Source organism: Oreochromis niloticus, linkage group LG16 (assembly GCF_001858045.2).
Source record: "Oreochromis niloticus isolate F11D_XX linkage group LG16, O_niloticus_UMD_NMBU, whole genome shotgun sequence".
Taxonomy (NCBI): Eukaryota; Metazoa; Chordata; class Actinopteri; order Cichliformes; family Cichlidae; genus Oreochromis; species Oreochromis niloticus.
The window spans coordinates 28719644-28747642 of record NC_031987.2 but is presented as its reverse complement, the minus strand read 5'-3'; the positions used below and the strand labels follow the sequence as shown (position 1 = coordinate 28747642).

Sequence of the window (27999 nt, the reverse complement as noted above, 5' to 3'; positions counted from 1 at the left end):
ACCTTTTAGGTGACATGGATGAGTTGAAGGGAAGTTATGAACTGTTTCTGAGAGACAAATAACACCAGCATCCTTTTCTATGTAGCTGACAGCTGGTAACTGTGCAGGGGCGGATCTAGCAAAGTTTTGTCGGGGGCCAGGTAGGGCATTAACAGGGAAAGGGGGGGACAAGGAAATATTTTTTCTTTGTTATGTCATTTAAAAACTTTTAATAAATAATTATCTGAATCATACAACAAAAGTGGTCATCTGATTAAATGTATAGAAATCCATTATTGTATATAGTAACTAATAAGTCCAATATACACCGTAGTAAACTGTAGTACTTTTTCCTTTGGGAAGGTACCATCTGTGCAGTCTGCAATTCTGTTGAAGAAAGATGTTGAATCTATTTAATTATTGTAGAAAAATAATTGATTTCTGTGCATTTGTTTTACACTTGCATTAAATTAAAGTTGATTACATCCATTAAGGCCGGGGGGTGGTTCCCTAATATTTTTGCTGGGAGTTGGCAACCCTATTAGTTAGGTTGCTCAATATTTCCACTAAGTACTCTTTAAAATACCAGAATAGGGAGGATGGTGTAGGTTTAAATTTATTAGATTGATCAGTGTTGCTGAACTATAAAATGTTTTGGGTGTAGTGTAGTTTTTTGCATACAGGTATAACAGAATAGCTTCAGTCTCTTGTTTTTTAAAACTTGAGTGTGAACGTATACAAAATGCAGCAAGACATTTACAAAAAAAAACTGTTTTATTGATTACAAAATACGCTATATCGGATTCATGCTGGTATCGGGAAATATCCAAATTTATGATATCGGAATCGGTATTGGACATTAAAAAGTGGTATCGTGCCATCTCTACTAATAGTATTAAGTTACTCTAATTAAAGATCTGGCGTATTTTATATTGGTTTGTATTATATTATATTTTATTATATTATATTTGTGAATTGGTGTGGCATATTTTATATTTTAAGATTTTTCCACTTCTTGAATGGTGTCGTTATTTCTTTAGGAGTTAATAATTTCATGAATTAGCGCCTGAAAGTAGTTTGTATTTTTTTATTAGACTGGAGTTAAATTTCCAATATTTGCTTCAAGGCACTTCTTTGTTTTTATATAGAGACTAATGATACTGATCAGTTTGTGGAGAATCAGAAATATCAGAGTTGATTTCATGGCTTAATAAGTGGTCTGCCATTAACCAATGGTCAATTCTAGATTTTAATCACTGATTTGGGCTAAACCACAATTTTTTGTTTGTTTTTTCATCCAGGTATATTGAAGTTTTTTTTATTGATGTTGTTGTTGCAACCATAGGACCTGCTCACCATGCAGACACTGAGTTGACCATGAACTACTCTGTATACCTGAGTCAAACGTAATGCTATCTGCATGATAGCTTTAGCATTAGTAGACAGAGGAGGAAAGTCTGAAACTCAGAGAAACCAAGACCTTTTTCCTGTAATTTATTTTTCCAGTCATTAGGCACTTTGAAAAAAATGTGGTTTTGGGGAAAGCCCTCAAGTTAAGTGAATGTATGCAAAACCTAATTTAATGATTTAGCTTATCTTCAGAAATTGTGTGAGATATTGGGTGAATTTTAAACACAGCCCCTGTCAACTGGTGTCAGTTATCTCATTATAGTTTAGCATATATCAAACTGTGCAAAGACTGCTATTGTGTTTTCAGTATATACTGCAGTTCTGCATAGTGAATTTGAGCTGAAGATAACTGTCATGGTATAAAAAAGTTTTTAAAAGTTACCTTTTTCTTTACTTTGGTAAGCATTTGTAACTGAAGCAGGAAATGTGCTCCATGTCCTGATTTACAAAGACATTTGTCTTTGTTTTGGTGGTTTAATCCTTGTGCTTACATAAGAGCCTTAAAAAGCTCATAAAATCATATCTTATGTATCAAATAAAAAAAGTAAAGTTTGGAAAGCAAAGAATCTGAAGAATAAAAAAAACCTCATGTGTCTTTGTGACCTTGTTTTCAGATTTCAAAGCATAAGAGATAACTAAAAAAAAAGAAGCAACAATCTAATCCATTCAAAAAGCTTCCTGTCTAATCACATTTCACTGGGAATTCTATTTTAATTCAGATGTTGAGAAATTATGATTGGTTCTTGAAAACCTCAGCACCACGTGTTACCAGCTACGCTCATGTTATCCGCTTCAAACTTTTCAGAAGACCACAGAGTATAAATAAACGCATTGTAAAATAACCAATTAACCAACAAATAAAGTATTTTGTAGTCATATGACTGTCTATAGCTCTTGAAATAAAAATCATAAAAGAAAAGACAGTTTGCATCATTTTGCTCAACACGAGGATAAGCAGAAGTGAAAAGTTTGTTCTATTCTAAAGCTTTAGTGCAAACAGATTGCTAATATCATACATTTTGTAAATTGTGTAAACTGAATTAGCATTGGCTGAGACAACATTGCTTCATCTGTTCATCTTCTGCTCCTAAAGGGAACACATAACACCCTGCAGAAAGTTGCCCAAGCACAGTTTTAGGCCCAGATTGCATTGAGAGATACCAGCAGGTGTGTCCGAGTTCTCTCAGAGACTTTTGGCTGGAATGTGAGCCCCTGAGGTAATGTTTAAGCTTTCTAGTTTTTCCCACAATATGCTTCATAGTGTTGTAAATTTATGACAAAGGCCTGCATTTCCATTTTATTCTCTTCAAATATCAAGACACAAGGTAAATTATTGCCATGTGACATGGTTCAGAGAGTCTCCTTGTGTGACACACTATATCTGATTGATGAGGGTCTATCAGCAGAATCGCTTGCTGTTGGTTGTTTATCTTGTATGTGTAACCCGTTCAAGTGTTACGCCTGCTGTCGTTGCGTTGTGTTCTGGCGTAAGAGTAAGAGGCAGGAGACAGTACTGGGTCTTTGGCTCTTTACTGCACATCTGCAACACAGAAATAAGTGTCTGATCTGTGTGTGTCACGCGCCTGCCAGTACACCTCTCCTCCGGCCATGCTGAAAGGAGCTGTGCCTGCAGCTTCATTAACACTACAATAATATAATAAATCAAATACAACAAATTGTTTTAAAACATTAACTTAAGCTCTGAAAAACAAAAAGCACAAAATAAATAATATGTCACTGAAAAATCATCAGAAACAACTTAAAAGAACAATAAACAAAATAATTCAAAAACAAATAAACAGTCAGATAAATACAATTCAATAACCAGGACCCAATATTCTAATGCTTATAATTCAAACATTACACTTCAGTACAATCATATTAATAACCGCCATCCAACAGGCAATACAACACTGTACCATAAAAACAATGAGTGAAAGACTGCATCTCTAAAACATAAGAACATCTCCATACCTGCAACACAGAAATAGTCTGATCTGTGTGTGTGTCATGTGTCTGCCAGTACACCTCTCCTGACGAAGGAAAAAAAAGAGTACACGCTGTTAAAAAAAACTGCAGCGAGTATGCTCACAAGCTGCTAGCGATCAGGCTAACTTAGCATGCTAGCATTTCAGCTGCGTTCTAGGCTAAAACTCATTAAAAAAGTATATTACCAAACTCCGCCCTCCACAAAACTTATGCCGAACGAGTCTCGTAACGGCAAACAAAAACGCGGCGGTTCGGCTATATTTACATTGCAGCTTGGGGTCTGAACAAACTTTAATTAGCAGAGAGCAACGTGGCAGTGACTTACCTCCGGCCATGCTGAAAGGAGCTGTGACCGGGGCACACATGCAGAGCTGGACTGGCCATCGGGCATACCGGGCATTTGCCCGGTGGGCCGCTGGCGATTTTTTGTTTTTATGGGCCGATGGACTTTTTTTTTTTTTTTTAGGAAGGGTATATATATAATGAAAGGTGTTGGATTGGCCAATTGGTCATGATCGACTCTGGGCTGGACCAATTACAGCCGAGGAGGCCGGATGCACCCTCCCCCTTGTTTAGCAATCTTATAGACCAGGGGTCGGCAACCCGCGGCTCCGGAGCTGCATGCGGCTCTTTAGTCCTTATAGTGCGGCTCCGCGTGGTTTGGGCAAATAAATTAGAAGTATTTAGCTGAAGTGTATTTTATTTATGTTAGTTCTTTTTAACTCGTAGTTCTAAATTGGAAGATTATTGTGATATTGAAATATAAAAATAAAATTATATTCTATTATTTTTTCATCGCTCAAAATAAGCGTCACACTCGCGGAAGCCGGTATACCCGCCGAAACGCCGTGCATTTATCGAGACTTTCAACCCCAGGAAGGCCAATTACGGATCTTCGAATCCACATTATGTCAGCAGCTGTTCTCCACCGTGAACTATGTTAAAGACAAACACCGTGAGTAAACTGACTTCGTATAGCCCTGATTTGCGGACTCTGTGCGCAGAGGTTCAGGAGCAGAAGTCCCATTGTAAACAAATCACGGCAGACCCGACGATGTTTCCATGAGCATGCTTTTGAGCATCTCTTTATTGAGCACTTTTCACACACGGTTGCTGTACGCATACAGCCGGCTGTAGCTTTTCAGCTCACAGCCCAACATACACCACCAACAACACAACAGCACAGATAGCGCAGACGTAAAGGCGGCGAGGCGTGATTGCGGGTGTCGCTCAGGTGCGTCCGCCTCCCCTGCAGCGGCGCTGCAAACCACGCCCCGCCGCACGCATTAACCAGGTAAAATACATATTTAGGCAGAATTTTGCAAATATCTATTTTTCATTTTTCAGCAGCATAGTGCTTTTTTCCCATTATTTTTTAAGAGTCAGGTCAAGGCTCCAACAGCCCGAAGGCGATATAAGGGTGGCGGCTCACAACAGTTTTTGTTTGCTACATGGATCATTTTAGTTCAGCTGGGCGTCTTTCCTTTTGTTATATTTCTTTAAGAGTTCAAAATGTGTTAATTACATAAATAAAATGTAATTTTCTCTGTAGCACTTCATGGATTTCATAAGCAACACACCTTAGTTGTTCACACAAAGCACAAAGGTAAAAAACAATATATACAGTGTTATCTTCATTTTAGATGTCAAAAAGTATTTGCGGCTCCCAGTGTTTTCTTTTGCGTGAAAACCGGGTCCAAGTGGCTCTTTGGGTGTAAAAGGTTGCAGACCCCTGTTATAGACGAACTAAAGAAAATGGAGAACAAAAAAAGGAAAGGAGGTGTTTATGAAAATATCACTAAATCTGTCATTTATTGATTTTAATATTAATTAATGATCATGTCTCACCTCTAGTGTTCTTGGTCTTAATTTAAGGTTTTTCCTATAGCGATTGACAGATCACGTGACTTTCGCGCATTGCATGCCGGGAACTCGAGGCAAAACAAGTACCGCATCAAATGCAAGCATTTGCAGCACCGCAAAAAGTTCATTCTCCGGTTCCAATACCTTCTTGATTTTCCTTTGCCGCACAAAAAAGGAATGTACAAAACTAAGGAGAACAATGCCGGTCCGTACAAAGACAGACTCAACGAAAAGGCAAAGAAAAGATACGAGGAAAAAATCAAAGGAGTGAAAGGGTCAGACCCTTACGAGCACACAGAGTGGACAAAAGACGTTAGCGTGCTGCCCAACTTTCACCACGCTCAGATTTATAATTATACGGTTCTTGGAGTGAGTGCAAACACTCATGAAGTTTTTAGTAACTTCAGGTCACTGCAACAAGCCCAGGTACAGTTTACCGACGGATGGGTCCAGGACCTTGAAATGCACCGTGTAGAACGAAAGACCATCGTACAAACAAAGGTAAGTTTACCAGTCTCACAAATCGTCGTCATAAATACACATTCGTTAACCGTTTATTAATATAACCTTTGAGCTCAACGGTAATTAATTAGTAGTGGAAATAATTTCTGGTACGCATTACAGAAATGTAGCAGTGACAATAATATTGTATGTTGTAATCGCACTGGACAATTAGTGATACAAAACAACTGTTTTATCCTGTGAATAAAAGTATATGTTTTTGTCAATGTACCGTGGTAATAACAGAAGCGAAACGCAATATTGTGTCAGGACAATTCACTATTTATGCACAATAAACAAAGGAGCATAGCGCGACAATTTCTGTTCAGCCCAGACTTGCTTGTAACCTATATCACCAATTATGTTAAGAAAAATGACGTATTAACTACTACAAAACACTTACCTTTGTGGGAATGCTTGGAGCAGACTAACATGTGAGCTGGAGTGTTCTGAGACGTTATATTTGGTATATCCAGACCATCCGTCGGCTCTTACTTCAGAAACATGGCTTAAACAATTTCTCTTCAACGACGTAATCCGATAAAAAAAAGATCTCTTTACCCGTCGGCTTCCCGTGGCTGTCATGTGACCGGCTATTGCAGTTAATAATACAACAGCTTCTTGCCATTTTTTGGGTTTCTTTTTATCACTGTGTAACTGAGTTCAATTGAAAGCCTGCGTGCGCTAGTACCTCTTGCCTCAAGTTCCCAGAATCCTTTGCGGTTTTACCCCTGAATGACGTCACATTTTCAATCTCTATCCTGGTGGGCCGGTCTCTAGTCAAAATGCCCGGGCCGATTTTTTGTCCCAGTCCAGCCCTGCACACATGCACGCGCCTACGTCACCAAGCAGCGCACACACACACGAACGCACACAGACTCAGATCACACAGGTAGGAGAGTGAGATGCAAAATGACATATTTAATCCAAAAGAAGGTGTTTTGGGTGAAATTCACAAGTATTTAACACATATGTTACATTCACCCCCCCTGAATTTCACCAAAATCACTACACATCTGAATGGTACTGCAATACCAAGAGGCACAACGATGCTGAACTACCATTACCTCCGGACCAGGCAACCCAAGGATCTTATCCCATAGTTCAGTTAAAAAACTATCCGTAAATGGATTAAAAGAAGTTGGATAGGTTGATCAGGCCTCCAACCCTTTCAGAACACAAAGGTGCAGCCTACACCTCATCAAACGTGGTCCCATTAGACACGCACAGTGAGTGCGTCATGATGCCTCAAGGAAATACACATTCATTATACGCAATGGGATGACCAAAAAACAGTCTATGTCAGAGGCCGAGCCTCCCGTGGCGGTAGCAGGCCCCATGTAATAGGCTTCTGGACCATGTTTTCTATCAGCCTGTTGACTGACTTTACCACCCGACCTGCTCTGGTAACCACTCTGCCTCGAACATTGGCACGGTCAGGGTCATGTCTTGGCAAGTTGGATGGCTGCCCAGGATACGGCCGACCAGAGGTCTGATTCATGTCTGAGCCAGAAACAGGAACAGTCTGCGGAACAGCAGCGTCCCCATGACAGGCACCTGGAGCAGAAACTGTGCCAGACTGTGTCACATCAGAAGTAGCGGAACAGTCAACTGGAGTAGGAAGAGCAAAGTGCTGGGTCTGACCAGAAGGGCTTGCTGAAGTGTGAGTTGTGCAAGTCTGAGAGTCAGGTAAGGCATTGTCCACATCCGCACCATCACATGAACCATGCTGACGATCCGTGGACCGTGAGGCCTGCTCTCCTACCACAGAATCCACATCCACCCCATGGCTCAAATCCGAAAGGACCCACAAGGAAGTCCTTGCTGCGGTAGACTCTGTCTCTAGACTGCCAGGGTCCTCCAGATCCCCACAAGCACTGAGATCCCCCTCACTGGAGAAAACGTCCAGGGACTGACTCCCCAATGCATCCTGAACAGGAAGGAAACTCACATCCAACAGAAGGTTTCTGTGTACAACCTTACTCTGGCCTGAAGAGTCACTGATCCTGTAAATGTGGGTCCTGGGATGCCTCTCCACAACAGTATAAACCCGAGGTTCCCACTTGTCTGCAAGCTTCTTCTTGCCCCGCTCGCCTTTATTGGCAAGCAGCACGCGATCCCCAACATTCAGAGACACACCCTTGAATTTCTTATTGTACTGACGAGCCTGATGCTCCTGCTCATTGCTGGTGTGCTCCTGGGCGATCTTGGCAGCCTCAGACAAGTATGAAAGAAGAAGCTGGGAGTAGCTGTTAAAGTCCACCACAATGGGATCATGCAAAACAGACTTGAACAGAACGTCGACCGGTAGTCGTGGGACACGGCCGAACATCAAGTAGAATGGGGCATATCCAGTAGTCTCGTGAACAGTTGCATTATAAGCAAAGGTCAATGTCTGAATCTGCTGCGGCCATTCCTGTTTGGCTCTGAGAGGGAGAGCTCGCAGCATATTGCCAAGTGTGCGGTTGAACCGCTCCGTGCCACCATTGCCCATAGGGTGATAAGCAGTAGTGTGAGACTTGGCAACGCCCGAAATCTGCAGAAGCTCAGAAAACAATTCACTCTCAAAGCTGGGACCTTGGTCTGAGTGAATACGCTCAGGAAAACCATATACACAAAAAACAAAGTCCCACAACTTTCTGGCAACCTGCTTGGCAGTCTGATTCTTGCACGGGAAAGCAAAGGCCATCTTCGTGAAGTGGTCAGTTGCCACAAGCACATCAACAGAGCGCTTCTTTCTGTCCTCTGCTGACCAAAAGTCAATGCAGATGAGCTCCATGGGAGCAGAGGTCTTAATGCTCTCTAATGGGGCTCGTGCTGCAGGCTCTGGAGTCTTGGCGAGTATGCACCTTCCACAGCACCGAACATGCTCCTTCACATCCCTCTCCATATTGGGCCAGAAAAAACGTTGCCTTGCTAGGTGGAGGGTCCGAACTTGACCCTGGTGCCCTGCCAAATCGTGGACACCTTTCAAGGCCTGTGCCCGTAAATTCGCTGGCAACACCAACTGGAGTCTCTTTGTTTTGCTCACAGGGTCTCTCGTCTCCCTGTAGAGAATGCCATCCCGAACCTTGAACCTCTCCCAGTGCTTCAATAAGGCCAGTGCCCTGGAATCCATATCATGTCTCTCACGCCTGGAAGGGCGCCTCCTGCGGGCTATGAGTGGCAGGACAGCGGAGATGACAGGATCTTGAAGTTGGTGGTCCTCCAGCTCATGCAAGGTAAGTGATGGCAGTACATCATTGCCAACTGGCTGCAACTGCTGAACAAGGTGGAGAAGGGAGACAGCTCTATTCTCCGCAGTGGTTTCCCAGTAATCATGGTGAACCAAGGTAGCCTTGACTTCCGACAAACTGTAGGAATCTTCTGAGGTCAGAGCTGGAGCAGGTTGTTGGGCAACCTGAAGATTTTGGACACCAAACCTGAAAGCGTCCTGCACCTCATGAGCTGCCGCACCGTCTGCATTCCGCACCAAGTGCTCGTAGGGCTCCTGAAGCAAGCGGCCACCAATAGAATAGGTGAAGGGGTCACGACTGAGTGCATCCGCTACAACATTCTTTCGACCTGGGATGTACCTCAAATCAAAGTTGTAGGATGACAGCTTGGCCACCCACCTTTGTTCATAAGCGTCCAGCTTGGGCTTGGTCAATATATGAACGAGCGGGTTGTTGTCAGTCCACACTGTGAACTCGTGCCCCTTCAACCAGTGGCTGAACTTTTCAGAGATGCTCCACTTCAGGGCCATGAACTCTAGGCGATGGGCTGGGTATCTCTGCTGTGACCTGCTTAACGCTTTGCTCGCGAAAGCAATAGGGCGTGCCTTATCCTCGTCGATAGGCAATTGTGATAAAACCGCTCCCAGTCCATCCAGAGAAGCATCCACAGACAAAATGAACGGTCGTGAAAAGTCAGGATGAGCCAACACGGCACAGTTAAGGAGGTCGTCCTTCAGTTTATGAAAGGCCTTGTCACACGCAGGGCTCCAATCTGCAGCAGTCAACTTCCTAAACATGCCAGCACCCCTCCCAGCCTGACTAGTCCGTCCCTTCCTCTTCTGGCCAGCCGTCAGAGCAAACAGAGGCTTGGCAATGGCTGAGCAACCAGGAATGAAGCACTGATAGAAAAAGACCATTCCTAAAAAGGACTTAATCCTTTTCACAGAAGGAGTGCAACCATCCTTCTCCATCAGAGCTTCCTTTGGCATCTTGGAAATCACTTCCACCTTAGCAGGGTCCACAGCGACTCCGGTCTGGTCGATGACATGACCAAGAAACTTGACTGACTTCCGCAGCAGATGACACTTCTTTGGACTCAGCTTGAGATTGTTGTCTCTCAACCTTTGAAAAACAGCTCTGAGCCGGCACAGGGCCTCCTCTTCAGTGGGAGCAAAGACCAGGAGGTCATCCAAGTAGCAGAGCAGACTGGTGAAGTTGAGGTCACCAAAGATGTTCAGCATCATGCGCATAAATGAAGCTGGGCAATTGCAGAGCCCTTGTGGCATCCGGTTGTATTCGTACAGGCCAACAGGCGTTGTGAAAGCGGTGTACTTCTTATCCTCCTTACACATTGGAATGTTGTAAAACCCGGAAGTTAAATCCATCGTGCTGAAGAAGGCATTGCCCCCAAGCGCGGCAAGGCAATCTGCTTGGTGAGGGAGTGGGTGCGCATCCTTAAGAGTTCGCGCATTCAACCACCTGAAGTCCGTACAAATCCGCAATCCACCGTCCTTCTTCCAGACCATGACGAGGGGGGATGCATACTCGCTGATGGACTTGCGAATAATCCCTTTCTCCTCCATGTCAGTGAGTACCTGCCTTAGTTGTTGGTAATGAGCAGGAGGCACTCTTCTGTAAGGCATGCGGAATGGGCGTTCATCAGTCAGGTGGATCCGATGTACAAAGCGTTTAGCTTCGCCACAGTCAAGCGGGTGTCTAGAGAAGATGTCCTCATACTGCTCAACTAGCTCAACAAGCTCTCTCTTTGAATGTAAGCTGGCATGGCATGAGTCAATGTCAAGGTCACCCAAACCGAGGGAACACAACCTGTCATTCAAGTCAGCCTCGGTAGCGGCTGGCCCACTGACTTGTGCCTGGGCCATACTCGCCACCTTGCAGGAGTCCTGCGGGAAATCAAGGTCCTCCACCGCAAGGCAAGATGAAACAACAGCAACCCTCGAGTTGCGTTTCAAGGTCACTGGTTTTGCGGAGAGATTGGTCATATTCAACGGCACCCACCGATCGCCCCACATGGACGTGATCACCCGGCCAACAAGAACGTCTCTCGGCCCAGACCCAGAGGTCCAAGGTTCCACAATGATCGTGCTGCCTGGAGAGACTGGCACATTGCTGGGCAGTCTGCCCAATACCAGATGCTCACACTGTGGGAGTAGTGTCACAGCACGAGGCAGTTTCACAGTGCCAATTTTGTCAGGAACCTCTTCACCCCTCCATCTGGTGGTGCACGACATCATGTCCAAGAAGTGCTCATAGTCAAGGAGCGAGTGCTTGCTCCCCACAGACACAAGCTTCCAATAGTCATCAGAATGTTTCATAACTCGCATCAGGTACTTGAGGACATTGGAGCCGATGATGAGCTCATCCCGCTGGCCCAACACCACCAAGACTGGCACCATGCACTTCACACCGTGGACAGTAAGTGCCAAGTCATAAACAGATTTTGGGTGGGTCTGCTTCCCACCACAGCCAACCAGCACAATACGTTCTGCTGACTGCGGTTCACTCACAAGAGCTCCAGCTTCTCTAAGCGACTTCTCGGCCTCCTCACTCATAGTGCAAGCCATGGACCCGGAATCCATCATGCCCCTCAAGTTAACCTTGTCGTTCACTGCAACTTGGGTGTAGAATAATTCACTGAATGTAGGCACTACTGCTGGTCCCTGAACCACGACACGGTATCCCTCTGGCGTTGTCGAACAGGTGTTGACATAAAGAAGTTCAAGATCCGATTCATCAGGATTGAGGGTATTAGGTTCATCCCCCACACTGCCCCTCTCCAAGTGTGGGTGATTCAGTTTTCCGAAGGCCAACTCCGCCTCGCGGCAGCTCCGGCCTCCCATCCCTCACGACGACTGTGACAGTCCTTTTTCCAATGACCAGGAGCAAAGCATGCAAGACAGAGATCCTCTCTCCTGCAGTGCATGTGAGTGGAATGACCAGTGTTGCCACAGACCTGACAACTCTTCTTAAGGAAGGGCCCGCGGTTAAAACGCTGAGAAGGTGCAGATGCCAGGGCTGCAGACTGCACATTCTGACATGCCATCACGCGATCCAAGAGGCTGATCAGAGCGCGCATGCCAGTCACATCAAAAGCTTGGGTGTTAGTCAAACCAAGCTTGCAACCAACTGACTGCTGACTAGACTGAGTGATCACAGGACATGTTGGGGACTGCTGGAACTGAGGAGTAGGTGTAGGCACCGGGCAAGAAGACACTGATGTCCCAGAGAGACAGGCTGTCGAGACATCAGTCAGAACAGGAGTGAAGCAAGCTGCTGTGGGCGAAAGCTGACAAGCAAGGTTTGAGGCTGGTGCTGTAGGCTGAGACTGCAAGGCGACACTGGCCTGCACAGGCTGTGATGCCATCACTTCTTGAGGCACAATAGAGCAGTTGTGGCTAACCTCTTGCCTCTGTGAGGTGTGGAAACTGCCCTGACTGCGTGCCCTGAGTTCACGCTGGAAGCTATCAATGCGTTCTTGAACCTCAGTGGTTGTCCACTCCTCAGCTGCTTTGATGCTGAGCCTGTTCAAGAGGATGGGGTCAGGGCAATACTTGATGAACATCATCGAGACCTCACGTCCCGGATCCTCAACATTACGCCCCTGCCTACGCAAGCACTCGTCAGCAACGTCAATAGCATTGTTTAGCCTTATCCAATATTCCATCACTCCCTCATGTTGTAATGGTTTAGTGTTATAGAAGTCAGCCATAGGCATAGAAGAGTAAGTCAATACACTAAAGTGCTGTTTCAGAATGTCAAAGATCAATTCAGGAACCTGGACATGGTCAAGTGAGGGGTTGTGACGTAGGGTGACCTTCACTACATCCTTAGCCTTCCCCATCAACCTAGCCAATATGTCACGTGATCGCTGATCTGTCGGTGTGTTGCGTCTTACAAAGTACATTTCCATCATTTCCACCCATTCATGAATGGAGAATTTATCACTGCCGTCACCCCTGAAAACTGGCGGCTCCTTGACGTCTGATTGCAAGACAAGTTTCACCCCAGACAAATTTAGCTCAGGGGGTCCCTGCTCAGCCTTAGAGGCTTCAGTAGGCATACTGGTCCCTTTATCACCTTGCAGCTGGGCAACAATGGACTGACCAATCTGATTGGCCAAATCTGAGATGAGTGTACTCAACTCAGCATTGGCAGACGTCTGTTGGGTCTGAATGTCACAGGGGGGAACCTGGAGACGAGTGGAACAAAACTTGGGAGCAAACGACACACCAACTTTAGGTGTCTGAAACCCATCCCCAAGAAACCACCCTCGCCCCAAACTAACATTAGAGGAAACCTCCCCATCAGGAACACCAGTTGCCTCTGAACCAGATGCTGACTCCATAATGATGAATAAAGCACAATCACAAAAAACACAAGATTCAAAATAGTGTAACTGTACAAAAGCAAAAACTTAATGTTAATCAGGACCAGAATTGAGCAGATTAAATGTCCAGGCTCATTCAAAAAGTCCCACACAAGTTAGGAAAAGCAACCAACTTGGAACAAGGGCAATTGCGAAGAGCTCCCCACGGCGATCGAGATGACGTCGATGCTTGATGAATCCAAAGGGTCACGGCACCAATGTAACCCGTTCAAGTGTTACGCCTGTTGTCGTTGCGTTGTGTTCTGGCGTAAGAGTAAGAGGCAGGAGACAGTACTGGGTCTTTGGCTCTTTACTGCACATCTGCAACACAGAAATAGTCTGATCTGTGTGTGTCATGCGTCTGCCAGTACACCTCTCCTGACGAAGGAAAAAAAAGAGTACACGCTGTTAAAAAAAACTGCAGCGAGTATGCTCACAAGCCGCTAGCGATCAGGCTAACTTAGCATGCTAGCATTTCAGCTGCGTTCTAGGCTAAAACTCATTAAAAAAGTATATTACCAAACTCCGCCCTCCACAAAACTTATCCCGAACGAGTCTCGTAACGGCAAACAAAAACGCGGCGGTTCGGCTATATTTACATTGCAGCTTGGGGTCTGAACAAACTTTAATTAGCAGAGAGCAACGTGGCAGTGACTTACCTCCGGCCATGCTGAAAGGAGCTGTGACCGGGGCACACATGCACGCGCCTACGTCACCAAGCAGCGCACACACACACGAACGCACACAGACTCAGATCACACAGGTAGGAGAGCGAGATGCAAAATGACATATTTAATCCAAAAGAAGGTGTTTTGGGTGAAATTCACAAGTATTTAACACATATGTTACATTTGCAAGAGGTCTACCTTATATTTAGGCCTGTGGTGGCCTGGCCTATAAACTCTGGAGACATACATTGCTGCTCAGCAAATTGGAGCAGTGGGGGTATAATTAACTGGCAACCGTCCCATTAGGGATAAAAGGGAAACAGATCCGAAGTTCCCACCACAGGAGGAGAGAGTCAAGAACACATCAAACAACAATAACTCAACTTTAACAAAAAATGCAGTAAACGTGAGCATCTCAGATGTCTCATTTACTGAAATATGCGGCTTTATGTTGCATGACTACAGGGAGTGCAGAATTATTAGGCAAATGAGTATTTTGTCCACATCATCCTCTTCATGCATGTTGTCTTACTCCAAGCTGTATAGGCTGGAAAGCCTACTACCAATTAAGCATATTAGGTGATGTGCATCTCTGTAATGAGAAGGGGTGTGGTCTAATGACATCAACACCCTATATCAGGTGTGCATAATTATTAGGCAACTTCCTTTCCTTTGGCAAAATGGGTCAAAAGAAGGACTTGACAGGCTCAGAAAAGTCAAAAATAGTGAGATATCTTGCAGAGGGATGCAACAGTCTTAAAATTGCAAAGCTTCTGAAGCGTGATCATCGAACAATCAAGCGTTTCATTCAAAATAGTCAACAGGGTCGCAAGAAGCGTGTGGAAAAACCAAGGCACAAAATAACTGCCCATGAACTGAGAAAAGTCAAGCGTGCAGCTGCCAAGATGCCACTTGCCACCAGTTTGGCCATATTTCAGAGCTGCAACATCACTGGAGTGCCCAAAAGCACAAGGTGTGCAATACTCAGAGACATGGCCAAGGTAAGAAAGGCTGAAAGACGACCACCACTGAACAAGACACACAAGCTGAAACGTCAAGACTGGGCCAAGAAATATCTCAAGACTGATTTTTCTAAGGTTTTATGGACTGATGAAATGAGAGTGAGTCTTGATGGGCCAGATGGATGGGCCCGTGGCTGGATTGGTAAAAGGCAGAGAGCTCCAGTCCCACTCAGACGCCAGCAAGGTGGAGGTGGAGTACTGGTTTGGGCTGGTATCATCAAAGATGAGCTTGTGGGGCCTTTTCGGGTTGAGGATGGAGTCAAGCTCAACTCCCAGTCCTACTGCCAGTTTCTGGAAGACACCTTCTTCAAGCAGTGGTACAGGAAGAAGTCTGCATCCTTCAAGAAAAACATGATTTTCATGCAGGACAATGCTCCATCACACGCGTCCAAGTACTCCACAGCGTGTCTGGCAAGAAAGGGTATAAAAGAAGAAAAACTAATGACATGGCCTCCTTGTTCACCTGATCTGAACCCCATTGAGAACCTGTGGTCCATTATCAAATGTGAGATTTACAAGGAGGGAAAACAGTACACCTCTCTGAACAGTGTCTGGGAGGCTGTGGTTGCTGCTGCACGCAATGTTGATGGTGAACAGATCAAAACACTGACAGAATCCATGGATGGCAGGCTTTTGAGTGTCCTTGCAAAGAAAGGTGGCTATATTGGTCGCTGATTTGTTTTTGTTTTGTTTTTGAATGTCAGAAATGTATATTTGTGAATGTGGAGATGTTATATTGGTTTCACTGGTAAAAATAAATAATTGAAATGGGTATATAAAATATATATATATATATATACAGTTAAGCCCATAATTATTCATACCCCTGCCAAATATTGACTTAAAGTTACTTTTGTTCAATATGCAAGTTCTTTTTTGAGCAGAAATGACACAGGTGTCTCCCCAAAGATAATAAGATGATGTACAAGAGGCATCATTGTGGAAAAAAATATTTCTCAGGTTTTATTTATATTTTAGCAAAAAGTATCATGTCCAGAATTATTCATACCCTTCTCAATAATCAATAGAAAAAAGCCTTTATTGGCTATTACAGCAATCAAACGCTTCCTATAATTGCAGACCAGCTTTCTGCATGTCTCCACAGGCATTTTTGCCCATTCATCTTTAGCAATGAGCTCCAAATCTTTCAGGTTGGAGGGTCTTCTTGCCATCACCCTGATCTTTAGCTCCCTCCACAGATTCTCAATTGGATTCAAGTCAGGACTCTGGCTAGGCCACTGCAAAACGTTACTGGTGTTGTCTGCTAACCATTTCTTCACCACTTTTGCTGTATGTTTTGGGTTATTGTCGTGCTAAAATGTCCACTGGTTCCCAAGGCCAAGTTTTTCTGCAGACTGCCTGATGTTGTTGTTGAGAATCTTCATGTATTGCTCTTTTTTCATGGTGCTGTTTACTGTGATTAGGTTCCCTGGTCCATTGGCTAAAAAACACCCCCAAAGCATTAGGTTCCCACCACCATGTTTGACAGTGGGGATGGTGTTCTTTGGGTTGAAGGCTTCTCCATTTTTATGCCAAATGATCACAATGATGCCAACATCATTGTGACCAAATAATTCAATTTTTGTTTCATCTGACCATAACACTGAAGACCAGAAACCTTCTTCTTTGTCCAGATGAGCATTTGCAAAGGCCAAATGAGCTTTTGCATGCCTTAGAAGTGCCTGGAGAAGTGGCGTTTTCCTTGGTCTGCATCCGTGGAACCCAACAGTGTCCGTTGGACTGTCTGGCTTGAGACATTGCCACCAGCAGAGCCCAGATTCACCAGAATGGCCTTGGTGGTGATCCTTGGATTCTTTTTCACCTCTCTCACTATTCTGGCCAGCACAGGTGTCACTTTTGGCTTCCGACAACGTCCTCTGAGATTTTCCACAGTGCGGAACATCTTGTATTTTTTAATAATACTTTGCACTGTAGCCACTGGAACTTGAAAACATTTGGATATGGCCTTGTAGCCCATTCCTCACTTGTGAGCAGCCACAATGCACAGCTGCAGGTCCTCACTGAGTTCCTTTGTCTTAGCCATGACTGTCCACAGACCACCTGCAGAGAGCTGCTGTTTTTCACCTGTTGAGTTGATCAAAACAGCTATTTCCAATTAATCAGGGTAATTAGGATGCTTTAGAACAGCTTTGACTATTTGGAATGGTATGGAACTTTGGATTTTCCCAGAGACTGTGACAGTTTGTAAAGGGTATGAATAATTCTGGACATGATACTTTTTGCTCAAATGTAAATAAAAGCTGAGAAATATTTTTTTTCCACCATGATGCGTCTTGTACATCATCTTATTATCTTTTGTGAGACGCCTGTGTCATTTCCAGTCAAAAAATAACTTGCTAGTTGAATAAAAGTAACTTTAAGTCAAAATTTGCCAGGGGTATGAATAATTTTGGGCTTAACTGTATATAAAAAAAAATAAAAAAAATAAATAAAATAAAAAAAAAAAAAAATAAAAAAAAAATAAATAAAAAAGAAAAAAAAAGAAAAAAAGAAATGGGTATATATTTGTTTTTTGTTAAGTTGCCTAATAATTATGCACAGTAATAGTCACCTGCACACACAGATATCCCCCTAAAATAGCTAAAACTAAAAACAAACTAAAAACTACTTCCAAAAACATTCAGCTTTGATATTAATGAGTTTTTTGGGTTCATTGAGAACATGGTTGTTGTTCAGTAATAAAATTATTCCTCAAAAATACAACTTGCCTAATAATTCTGCACTCCCTGTGAAGTATCAGTATCGGATCAGTATCGTCGATACCACCCTGAATATTACTTGGTATCGGATCGGAAATGAAATCAGTGGTATCGAACATCACTACTAGACAGTGATCGTGATTACCGTCCGCAGGAGCGCGCAGCTGCTTAAAGCTGTAGCGTCCAGATTACTTACAGGTACTTCCTGCAGCTGATATAAGATGCGGTAAACTGAACACAGCTTCAACCGTCTGTTTGTTGAAAAATAGTAATGGACCGCATTTCCTTGTTAGTAACTGTAACGGCGTTGTAACGATAGGAATAGTAATTAGTTATATTACTCGTTACTGAAAAAGTAAGGCCGTTACTTGTAACGCCGTTATTCCCATCACTGGTCCTCACTCTGGACAGTTGCAGTTGTCACACATGGAAACCAAATGTGTGATAAGCTGCAGGATTCAAACACAAGTGTAACTTATAAATACATGTTCATACTTTTATTCCACAATCAGAGAGAAAGAAACAGAGAGAGAGTGCAGGACAGACAGACAGGTGACAGTCTCAGGTGTACACACTGCTACAAAACAGCACAAGAGAAGGAGGATTTAGTGTTTGTGTTATTACGAGTGCTAAACAAGAAGAGTTCCAGATGGTCCAGTGGACACATGTGTGACTCCTGTGATTAAAGCATCTTTCTTTCAGCTTAACGAGTGAACCGTCAGCTCGTTCAAACACACGTTAAAGTCCGTTTGGCTCGACACCACCGAACAGAGGCAGCAATATAACATAGCTAACATTAACAGTGCAGTGAATCCTGCTTGTGCCGTCATATTCAGGACTGCAAACCGAGCAGCATCACTGACTTTCAGCTTGTTGTGTTTGTGGATATATGACTGACTTTAATTATCCATAAAATCATCACATTCTCTGTAAGATTAAGGTCGACTTAAAGATGGCGCCGGTGTGTGTGGCTTGCCATCTGTCTCTGTCAATTTTGTTTTTGTTTGTTTTGTTTTTTACAATTTGTGCCACCCAAATCAACTCGCGACTGGTATATGAACGCCAAAAACTTTTTGATCTTCAATATTTTCTGACTAATCAGCGAGGATAGACAACAGGGTATCCACCATCCCTGGCTGATGTTCCTGTTTACCTGCTACGCGGAGCACTTCCTCCTGCTCCGACGCATCGTCACAGACACCGCGTGCCGGTCGGCTAGTGAAGCTTAAAGCTTGCCTTGCTTTTTCTCTAGTGGCTGCTCCAGTGGATTGTTCCATCGCATCCCAAGGCGTCTCCTGGATCATGTTGCCCCTTGTCTGGTTCCTGTCGTAGGCTCGGGTGGACGTGAGCCTGCTCGCCAATGTTTTTCACGTCTTGGGCATCTTGGAATAAACTTTGTGAATTTGCGCCCATTAACTTGGGCTTCACAGACAACTTCTGCCCAGACTCCAGCTCCAACGAGGATGGCTTTAATAAATGCCCGGTCCATAGCATGTAAAACGTTTGTCATAAACGATTTCTTTTCTTCAAATGGATTGAATCTCCTTTTTGTGACTGAGACATGGATGAAAATTGGTGAGTCTAGCTTCATTTCTGAACTATTGCCCTCCGACTGCTCATTTTTAAATGCTCCAAGGATATCGGGTAGAGGAGGAGGAGGTGATTGCATCAAATTGTCATAATCCCCGCGGACCATCAGTTCTATTTTAAATGTGCCCCAGTCTGCCACCCAGGAAGGCTCTGCTAATAGATGTAATCAGTTTCTTTCTTTTTTTGTAAACAAGGTTGAGTCCATCAGGTCAGCAATAGTACCTCCTACATATGACCCATCCACGTTTAGTCCCTGTTCAGCTGCCTTATACCAGTTTGAACCCATCTCAATTACACTTCTTAACGAGATGGTTAGACAAAGTAAACCCTCTGGTTCTCCCGTGGATGTGATCCCTGCATGGCTCTTTAAAGAGGTTTTCCCTTCAATTGGAACCTCAGTCCTTGCTATTATAAATAGCAGTATTACTTCCAGTGTGGTTCCTGATGGGTTTAAACATGCAATTGTTAGCCCTTTATTAAAAAAAACCTGGCCTTGACCCTTTAGTTTGCTCAAATTTTAGACCTATTTCAAGGCTCCCATTCCTTTCAAAGTTATTGGAAAAAATAGTTTTTACCCAATTGAATGCGTTTTTGGATGCTAATGGCATCATGGAACTTTTTCAGTCTGGTTTTAAACATCTACACTCCACTGAAACAGCACTTTTACATGTTTTTAACGATATCTTTTTAGCTACTGATTGTGGAAGTTCCGTGATCCTTGTGCTTTTAGATCTTACTGCAGCGTTTGACACTGTTGACCACAATATTCTTATCTCTCGTTTGGAACACCTGGTTGGCATTAAAGGTGCAGAACTGGATTGGGTTCGCTCATATTTGAGTTGCAGAATGTTTAGTGTTAAAGTTGAAAATTTTGAGTCCACCTCAGCCCCCCTTTCTTGTGGGGTGCCCCAGGGCTCAATCCTTGGCCCTCTTCTTTTTTCATTATACCTGCTCCCTTTGGGGTCTATTTATAGAAAACATGAAATATCCTGTCACTGTTACGCAGACAAATGCCAAATTTATTTGCCTTTAGCACCAAATGGCCCAGGCTCCATCCAAATCCTTTTAAACTGCCTTGAAGATGTCAAAGCTTGGATGGCTCTGAACTTTTTGAGTTTCAATGAGAGTAAAACGGAGGTGATTGTATTTAGACCTAATAATATTTCATGCAACCCGCTCGTAAATTGTGGTTGGCTAGGGTCTTATATCAAGCAGCATGTGACAAACTTGGGAGTCATTATGGACTCAGATTTTAAATTAAACAAACATATTAATTCAGTGTTGCAAAAAAGCTTTTTTCAGCTGAGGCAAATAGAAAAGCTGAAGCCAGTTTTGTCAAGACATGACATGGAGAAGGTAATACATGCCTTTATTTCAACACGGCTTGACTATTGCAATGCACTTTATGTTGGAGTCAGCCAAGGGTCTCTTGCTCGTCTTCAGCTCGTTCAAAATGCTGCTGCCTGCCTCTTGACTCGTACCCACAGGCATGAACATGTAACACCTATCCTGTCTTCTCTTCACTGGCTTCCTGTTCATCAGTCCTAACACTGGTTTATAAATGCCTTAATGGTCTTGCTCCCCCATACCTTTCCGAGTTACTTCAGCCTTATATTCCTTCACGGACCCTCAGATCAGCTGACCAGCTGCTGTTGGTTGTCCCAAAATCAAGGCTCAAATGCAGAGGAGAACGAGCCTTTTCAATTATGGCCCCAAAACTTTGGAATACGCTGCCTTTAAATATTAGACAGGCATCTTAGTTTCCTGTTTTTAAAATGGTTTTGAAAACACACCTTTTTTTGATAGCCTTCAGACTGGCTTGAGTTGATATTTGTATGTGTTGTGTTGATATTGATTATGCTGGCATTAGGTATTTTCTGTTCTGCAGCAGTTTGCCCTCTAGTGGTTGTTTTTGTGTATTTTTTACTCTGCAAGATCTAGCCAGAGGCAGTTTCAGCTCTGTTAATCTGTTGCCATCCATGCCTTCACAAGTTGATAAACGGCATCATCTGTAAGTAATATTGTTTGTTATCACTGAGACGACTTGTGTGCATTATTATTTGTTGTGAAGGCGTGATATAGTTTGTAGTTTGAATTTAATTTGAATGCATGTATAACCCAAGCTAGTAAGGTTAAGCTAGCTCATATGCCATGTGCTTGCTTTAACATTTTGATCATGAGCGTGATTTCCTTTGATGTTTTATTCGGGCACTCACTAAGCAGATAAATATAGTGTTCTTATATTTTTGAATATGTGTACATACAGTTTCACACTTTTTCCTTATTAAATCATCCAACTCAACACATCGGCCTGTTCCTTGGATTTTGATTGGGAGAGTGTTTAGCTGTCTGTATAGCTGCATCTATGTTCACGAGGACAACACTTAGTGAGGACAGAACATTGATAGTTTATGTGTTTTATTATGTTTTATGTAAGTGTCAGTGGTTTTATCTTGTGTTTTACACTTTGGGCAAACCTTTTGTTTTTAAATGTGCTATATAAATAAATTGGATTTGGAATTGGATATGTTTAGAAGTAGAGGCTTTAAAACCAAGTTAACGCTGAAAGTACAAACATCACTAATGTCACACAACTTTGCCGACATGTGGCCAACAATAATGTTTTAATGTTGTTCATTATTAAACATTCACACATAAATAAGTGACATCATATTCAGTACTTGCTTTTGACAGTTCACTCTTCGGCTGCTCCATTCTGCCATATTTTGTGGCAAAATTATCCACACCCACCGCCGCGCTATGTATTGTGGGATATATGCGACCACGAAGCGTGCACCGGACCACGCTTGATATTTGGGGAAATCGACGGCGCATTTGGAGTACGCATTTGAAGTACACTTTGGATTAGGACAGCTGTCGTCGCTTGGCGGTGACTAAAAGTGGCGTAAAAGGCACCCCATTAGAGTGGTTCAGGTCATACCTGTCTGACAGGACCTTCTCTGTGAGCTTTGGCGATTTTATCTCTTCCTCAGCTCCCCTTACTTGTGGTGTTCCCCAGGGATCTATACTGGGGCCAATATTGTTCTCCATTTATATGCTGCCTCTAGGTCTAATTTTTAGAAAATATAACATTTGTTTTCATTCATATGCCGATGACACTCAGATCTATCTTCATCTGAAGGGAAACAGTCCTGCCTCACTAGAACCCTTACTTCAGTGTCTCGGTGAAGTTAAATCCTGGATGGCCTCTAATTTCCTTAACTTCAATGAGAACAAAACCGAAGTGATAATTTTTGGACCATGCGGCAATCCCAGCACCTCTAATTTTAACCTGCACAGTCTTGAGCCTTTTGTCGAATCGCATGCCAAAAATTTGGGGGTTATATTTGACAGCAATTTCACCTTTGAAAAACAAATTAGCTCAGTCGTACAGCGGTCTTTCTTCAAACTGAGGCTTTTATCTAAGGTGAGATCATTTTTATCTTTTAAAAACTTTGAACGGGCGATTCATGCTTTCATTATAGCCCACCTGGACTACTGTAACTCCTTATATGCTGGAGTCAGCCAGACCTGCCTGGCAAGGCTGCAGTTGGTCCAAAATGCTGCAGCTCGTCTTCTGACACGTACTAAAAGATGTGAACATATTTTCCCGGTGCTTGCCTCCCTTCATTGGCTCCCTGTCCGCTTCAGAATTAATTTTAAAATTTTATTGTTGACTTACAAAGCCCTGAATGGACAGGCTCCCGGGTATTTGTCTGACCTCTTGCAGACTTATACCCCCCTTAGATCTCTTAGATCAAATGATCTTTTGCTTTTAGCTGTACCAAGGTCGAGGCTGGTTCATAGAGGTGATTCGTAGTCGTAGCGCCTAAGCTGTGGAATAATTTACCCTTACACATCAGACAGGCTCCTACTGTCAATCTTTTTAAATCTTATCTTAAAACGCATTTTTATTTACTGGCTTTTAATACAGCATGAGAGTTATTTGTTAATTCATATTTGGTGTTTGCTTTTAATACTCTTAAGTTATTTTATTAGTTATTTTATTATGTATGTTGTATTCTTGTACAGCACTTTGGTCAACGCTCCTGTTGTAATTAAATGTGCTATATAAATAATTAAACTATTAATCGCACTCAAAATGCGTACTTCAAGCGTGCGGTCTCTTAATTGGGACACAGACAAAGCAATGCATCAAACGCAAGCATTTGCAGCACCGCAAAACATTCATTCTCTGGTTCTCGTAAGGGTCTAACCCAGGGGTGGGCAAACTTTTTGATTCGTGGGCCACATTGAGTTCTAACATTTGACAAAGGGGCCGGAACAGGAGCAGACAGATGGCATGCTTTGAAAACATCACCTCATTGGGGGAAAAATACAAATCTTGGGATATGGAGAAAACATGTGCTTTAATTTCCAATGAAAATGAAGAAAAGCATTACAATAAAATCTCTGACATCGAAATGAGTCTTTAAACACTGAAAATCAAATAAATGAACATTTTATTTTAAAGCACTGAACGTTCTGTTATCCTTCAGGATATCACCATCACTCTCCTCCTGACTCTTTTTTTTCAAAAACGGTAGGAGATGCAGATGTACTTGTCCTCTTCCTTTTATTCAATTTGTTTCCCCGGTGCCAAAAGTCAACAACGACCAGTGCAAGAACGAAACAGTTGCAGCAAGTCAGTCTGTAAAGCGTTATATTTGATCTGCGCGCACTGTTTATTTTAGCAACGTGCGTATCACGGAGACACACACATTTTAATGGGAGCAGTGTTGTTGGTCTCCTTTTTTAGCCAGCGCATCAAAGTCTGGAGTTAGTTTTGTTATGGCGATTCTCAGGATGGATCTGAGGTGTAGGTCTGTTAACTTGGATCTGTGGCTGGCTTTGTTGATGTTCATGACACTGAATGTCTGTTCACACACGAAGGTAGAGCCGAACAAAGCCAACATCATTTGCGCTTTTCGCCGTAGATTTGGAAACGCGGCATCATTGAGTGAAGCATAGAAGTCATTTAGTTTCAGAGAGCTGAACTTCTCTTTTAAGGCAGGGTCCGACTGAAGGTCGATGAGCTCGAGCTGAAGCTCCTCTGGAGCTGTTTCGGGGTCTTGTGACAGAGGAAAGGCCACCAATTGAAGTGACTTGTCAATTTTATCGAAATCCAAAAACCGACCACAGAATTCTCCGTGCAGTGCATCCAGTGACTCACTGTATTTCTTTACTTTTGCTCCAGCCTCTTTTAGCGTGGCTAGTGTAGGAAAATGAGTGAATGACTTGTTCAAAATCTGCCTGGAGAATAAAGCCAGCTTGGATTTGAAGGCTTTCACATTTGTGTGCATGTCATGCACAAACTGCTCCTTCCCCTGCAGTTTCACGTTGAGCTCATTCAAGTGTGAAAATAATGTCCGTAGCAAACGCAAAGTCACACATCCAGCTCTTGTTGCTCAGCTCAGGAAATTCATCAGTCTTCCCCTGCCGCTCCAAAAACACGCCAATCTCCTCTTTGAGCTCCCACACTCGTTGAAACACTTTGCCCAAACTCAACCAGCGGACACGGGAGTGATAAAGCAGGTCCTGGTGATCCGCATCAGTTTCCTCCAGGAACGCAATGAACTGACGGTGCTGAAGTCCCCGTGCGCGTATGAAGTTGACGAGTTTCACCACAGGATTCACAACATGATTCAGCTGTAACACCGATTTACATAGAGATTCCTGGTGGATGATGCAGTGGAGGAAAATGACATCCTGGTCAGGGTTTTCATCTTTCACTTTATTCTGGATTCTCCTCAGCAGGCCAACGTTTTTTCCCGTTAAATTCGGAGATCCATCTGTGGTGACGTTAACAAGCTTACTCCAGGGAAGCTTCATGTTTTCGATGGCAGCAGACACCCGTTCAAACAAGTCCTCTCCCTGTGTTTGTCCTTTCAGAGACTCCATTGTCAAAAACTCCTCCGTTATTTCAAACGTTTCGTTGATTCCTCGGATAAAAATGAGGAGCTGAGCAGTGTCTTTGACATCATTGCTTTCATCCAGTGCTAAAGAATAAAAAGTGAATGACTTCGCCTTTTTGTTTAATATGCTGGTGATATCTTCATCTATTAGTTCTACACGGCGAGTCACTGTCCGCCGTGATAAACTGATTTTCTCAAATTTGTCTTTCGTCTCCGGGCACAAAATACCTGCTGTCTCTACCATACATTCTTTTAAAAACTCGCCCTCAGACAGCGGTTTGCTGGCCTTTGCTATTTTGAATGAAAGCATAAAACTGGCCTTGGTACTTGACTCTTGAATGGCAGTTTGACGGTGAAAAAAACTTTGCTGAGCCTTCAAATTAGCTGCCAACTTCTCAGCAGCAGCTTCCCGTTCTTTTGTTGAGAGCTTGCTAGCATAATTAGCGTGCTTTGTGGCAAAGTGACGGCTAATATTATACTCTTTAAAAACCGCCACAGTTTCTTGGCATATCAGGCAAACAGCAGATGATCGGTGTTCAGTGAAAAAATATTTAGTTGTCCACTCTTTTTTGAACACTCAACATTCTCTGTCCACTTTCCCTTTCTTGGGACCGCTCATCTTCATAGAGGGGTGGTGGGTCACAGGGTAAAGTGCAAACGTGGAGTAATAGGCCTACGCTTCGCCTCAACAAAGCCAATATAGCTAGAGTGCGCCATCTAGCGAGGAAACATCAGAATTGCAGGGGAAATAAAACATTAACAAGGTTAATTTATTAAATTTTTTTCAAGTTTGGCGGGCCGGATCAAAACGTTTAACGGGCCGCATGTGGCCCCCGGGCTGTAGTTTGCCCATGCCTGGTCTAACCCTTTCACTCCTTTGATTTTTTTCCTCGTCTCTTTTCTTTGACTTTTCATCAAGTCTGTCTTTGTACGGACCGGCATTGTTCTCCTTTGTTTGGCACATACTTTTTTGGGGGACAAAGAAAAAGCAAGAAGGTATTGGAACCGGAGAATGAACGTTTTGCGGTGCTGCAAATGCTTGTGTTTGATGCATTGCTCTTATTGTTTTGCCACGAGTACCCGGCATGCAATGCGCGAAAGTCACGTGGTCTGTCAATCTCTATTACACTCACAAGGACCTTTGAAGTTGGCTATCGCCAGCTTAACTCTAAATTCTTAAAGGGCCCCAACGAGTACTTTTATTTTGTTTGAGTGTGCACACTGTTTATTTTAGTTTATACCTTATCTGTACAAATTGGACAAATATCTGTTAGACCTTGTAACAATACAAGAGTGGCTACTGAAAGTTAACATTGTGTGCAGGTCATTATTGCTGCTCAATACTTTGGCTCCATACGAATTTGTCTGAAACCGTCTTTTATTTTTTAAATATTATTTTAACCTTTGTGTGACTGTACAGCATACAGCTCACACAAAGTTAACGAGTGTCTAGAGCTGGGCGATATAAGATTTTTTCACATCACGATATGTTTTTTTCATTTCAGGCGATAACGATATATATCACGATATAAGCCAAATAACTATATTTGTAAGATTTAAATGTGCCGTTGCTCACAAGTAAAATGTGAAATAATCAGCAGCTTGTTTTGATTAAAATATTTATTTCCCATAATAAGTTCAACAGGGTAGATGTACTTAAGGAACATGAGACTTCAGTTTCAGATAAATAAAGGCAAATATTGCAAACTACACAAAAGGCAGCCGCTAAAGCGTTTAAGTTTCAAAATAAAACAAACAAAACAGACTAAATTGTCAATTCCACTTAGAAACAAAATATTAATTGTAAAAATAAATCTTAGTTTGTTTTACAGAAGAACAGACAAAATTGACTAACTTTTGTCAATATCAAATAAACTGAGAACTAAAAGGAAATTTTCAATCTCTCCTTGTTGTATAGCTTTCTGAACTTTCTGAATCCTTTATCATCCACAACTGAAAATAGTTGTGGATGATTACTATACCTTTCTAATGTGACGTTGTTGTCCCTGGCTCTCTCTCTCTCTCTCTCCCTCCCGCTCTGTTCCTGTGCTACTGTGAGTGTAACTACCGCCCCTCCCCCCTCTTCCCAGTACAAAGCACAAGGCTCGCGTGCGGAGTGAAGCGGGGGAAAAAAAGTGCGAGAGAGAGGGTGAGAGAAGGAAAGAAAAAAAACCCATGGCTCGCGTCGTTCACGTCAAAAATCCGGCTGTAAGAGCCATTTCATTCGCGACCGACACATCACTGCGAAATACCTTCGCACTACGGAACTTCTGTGGCCCTTCCGTTCGACAATCTCTCCGGCATTGGAACCATCATCTCTTTTCTCTTCGGTAACCTGGTCACCCACGCTCTCGGTTGATTTTTCTCTAGTCGGCACACTCATTTCCTCCATTACCGGGGCGGCACGGCGGCTGGCTGCTTCCCAAACAACTACACATGTGCGGCTTGGCACTTGTGCTGTACGTAACAAGTCATGTGACGTGACGCTGCGGCTGTGATTGGTTCGGCTCTGCACTACTTAATTTGGTTTGGCTGTTCTTTTTTTTTTTTTTTAAGAGAGCAAGGTCTATCGCAATAGTTTATTTTTTCTATCGAGAAAAAGTTATTTCGCAATACATATGGTTATCGTTCTATTGCCCAGCTCTACAAGTGGCTTTCTCATGTAAACAGTGCTCCACGTAATACTTGGCTATATGGCAGTAGGGTGACTCCCCAATCACAGCCTTTGGCCAGTCCAGTG

The 27999-nt window shown here is 43.2% G+C and overlaps 1 protein-coding gene and 1 pseudogene across 1 annotated transcript; both read right to left on the bottom strand.

Moving 5' to 3' along the window:
* Positions 1-6515: 6515 nt before the first annotated feature.
* Positions 6516-14107, bottom strand: LOC112844220 (uncharacterized). The gene is made up of 2 exons (XM_025904089.1): positions 14004-14107; positions 6516-13722 (listed from the first exon to the last, which is right to left on the bottom strand). The coding sequence occupies exon 2, from the start codon at positions 11816-11818 to the stop codon at positions 7040-7042; it is 4779 nt and encodes a 1592-aa protein (XP_025759874.1). The 5' UTR covers positions 11819-13722; positions 14004-14107; the 3' UTR covers positions 6516-7039.
* Positions 14108-23871: 9764 nt separating this feature from the next.
* LOC106097428 (general transcription factor II-I repeat domain-containing protein 2-like) lies at positions 23872-25942 on the bottom strand (annotated as a pseudogene).
* Between the last annotated feature and the right edge of the window lie 2057 nt (positions 25943-27999).

Coding starts and splice junctions, on each gene's coding strand:
- LOC112844220 (XM_025904089.1), bottom strand. CDS start 11,818: ATGGGAGGCCGGAGCTGCCGCGAGGCGGAGTTGGCCTTCGGAAAACTG.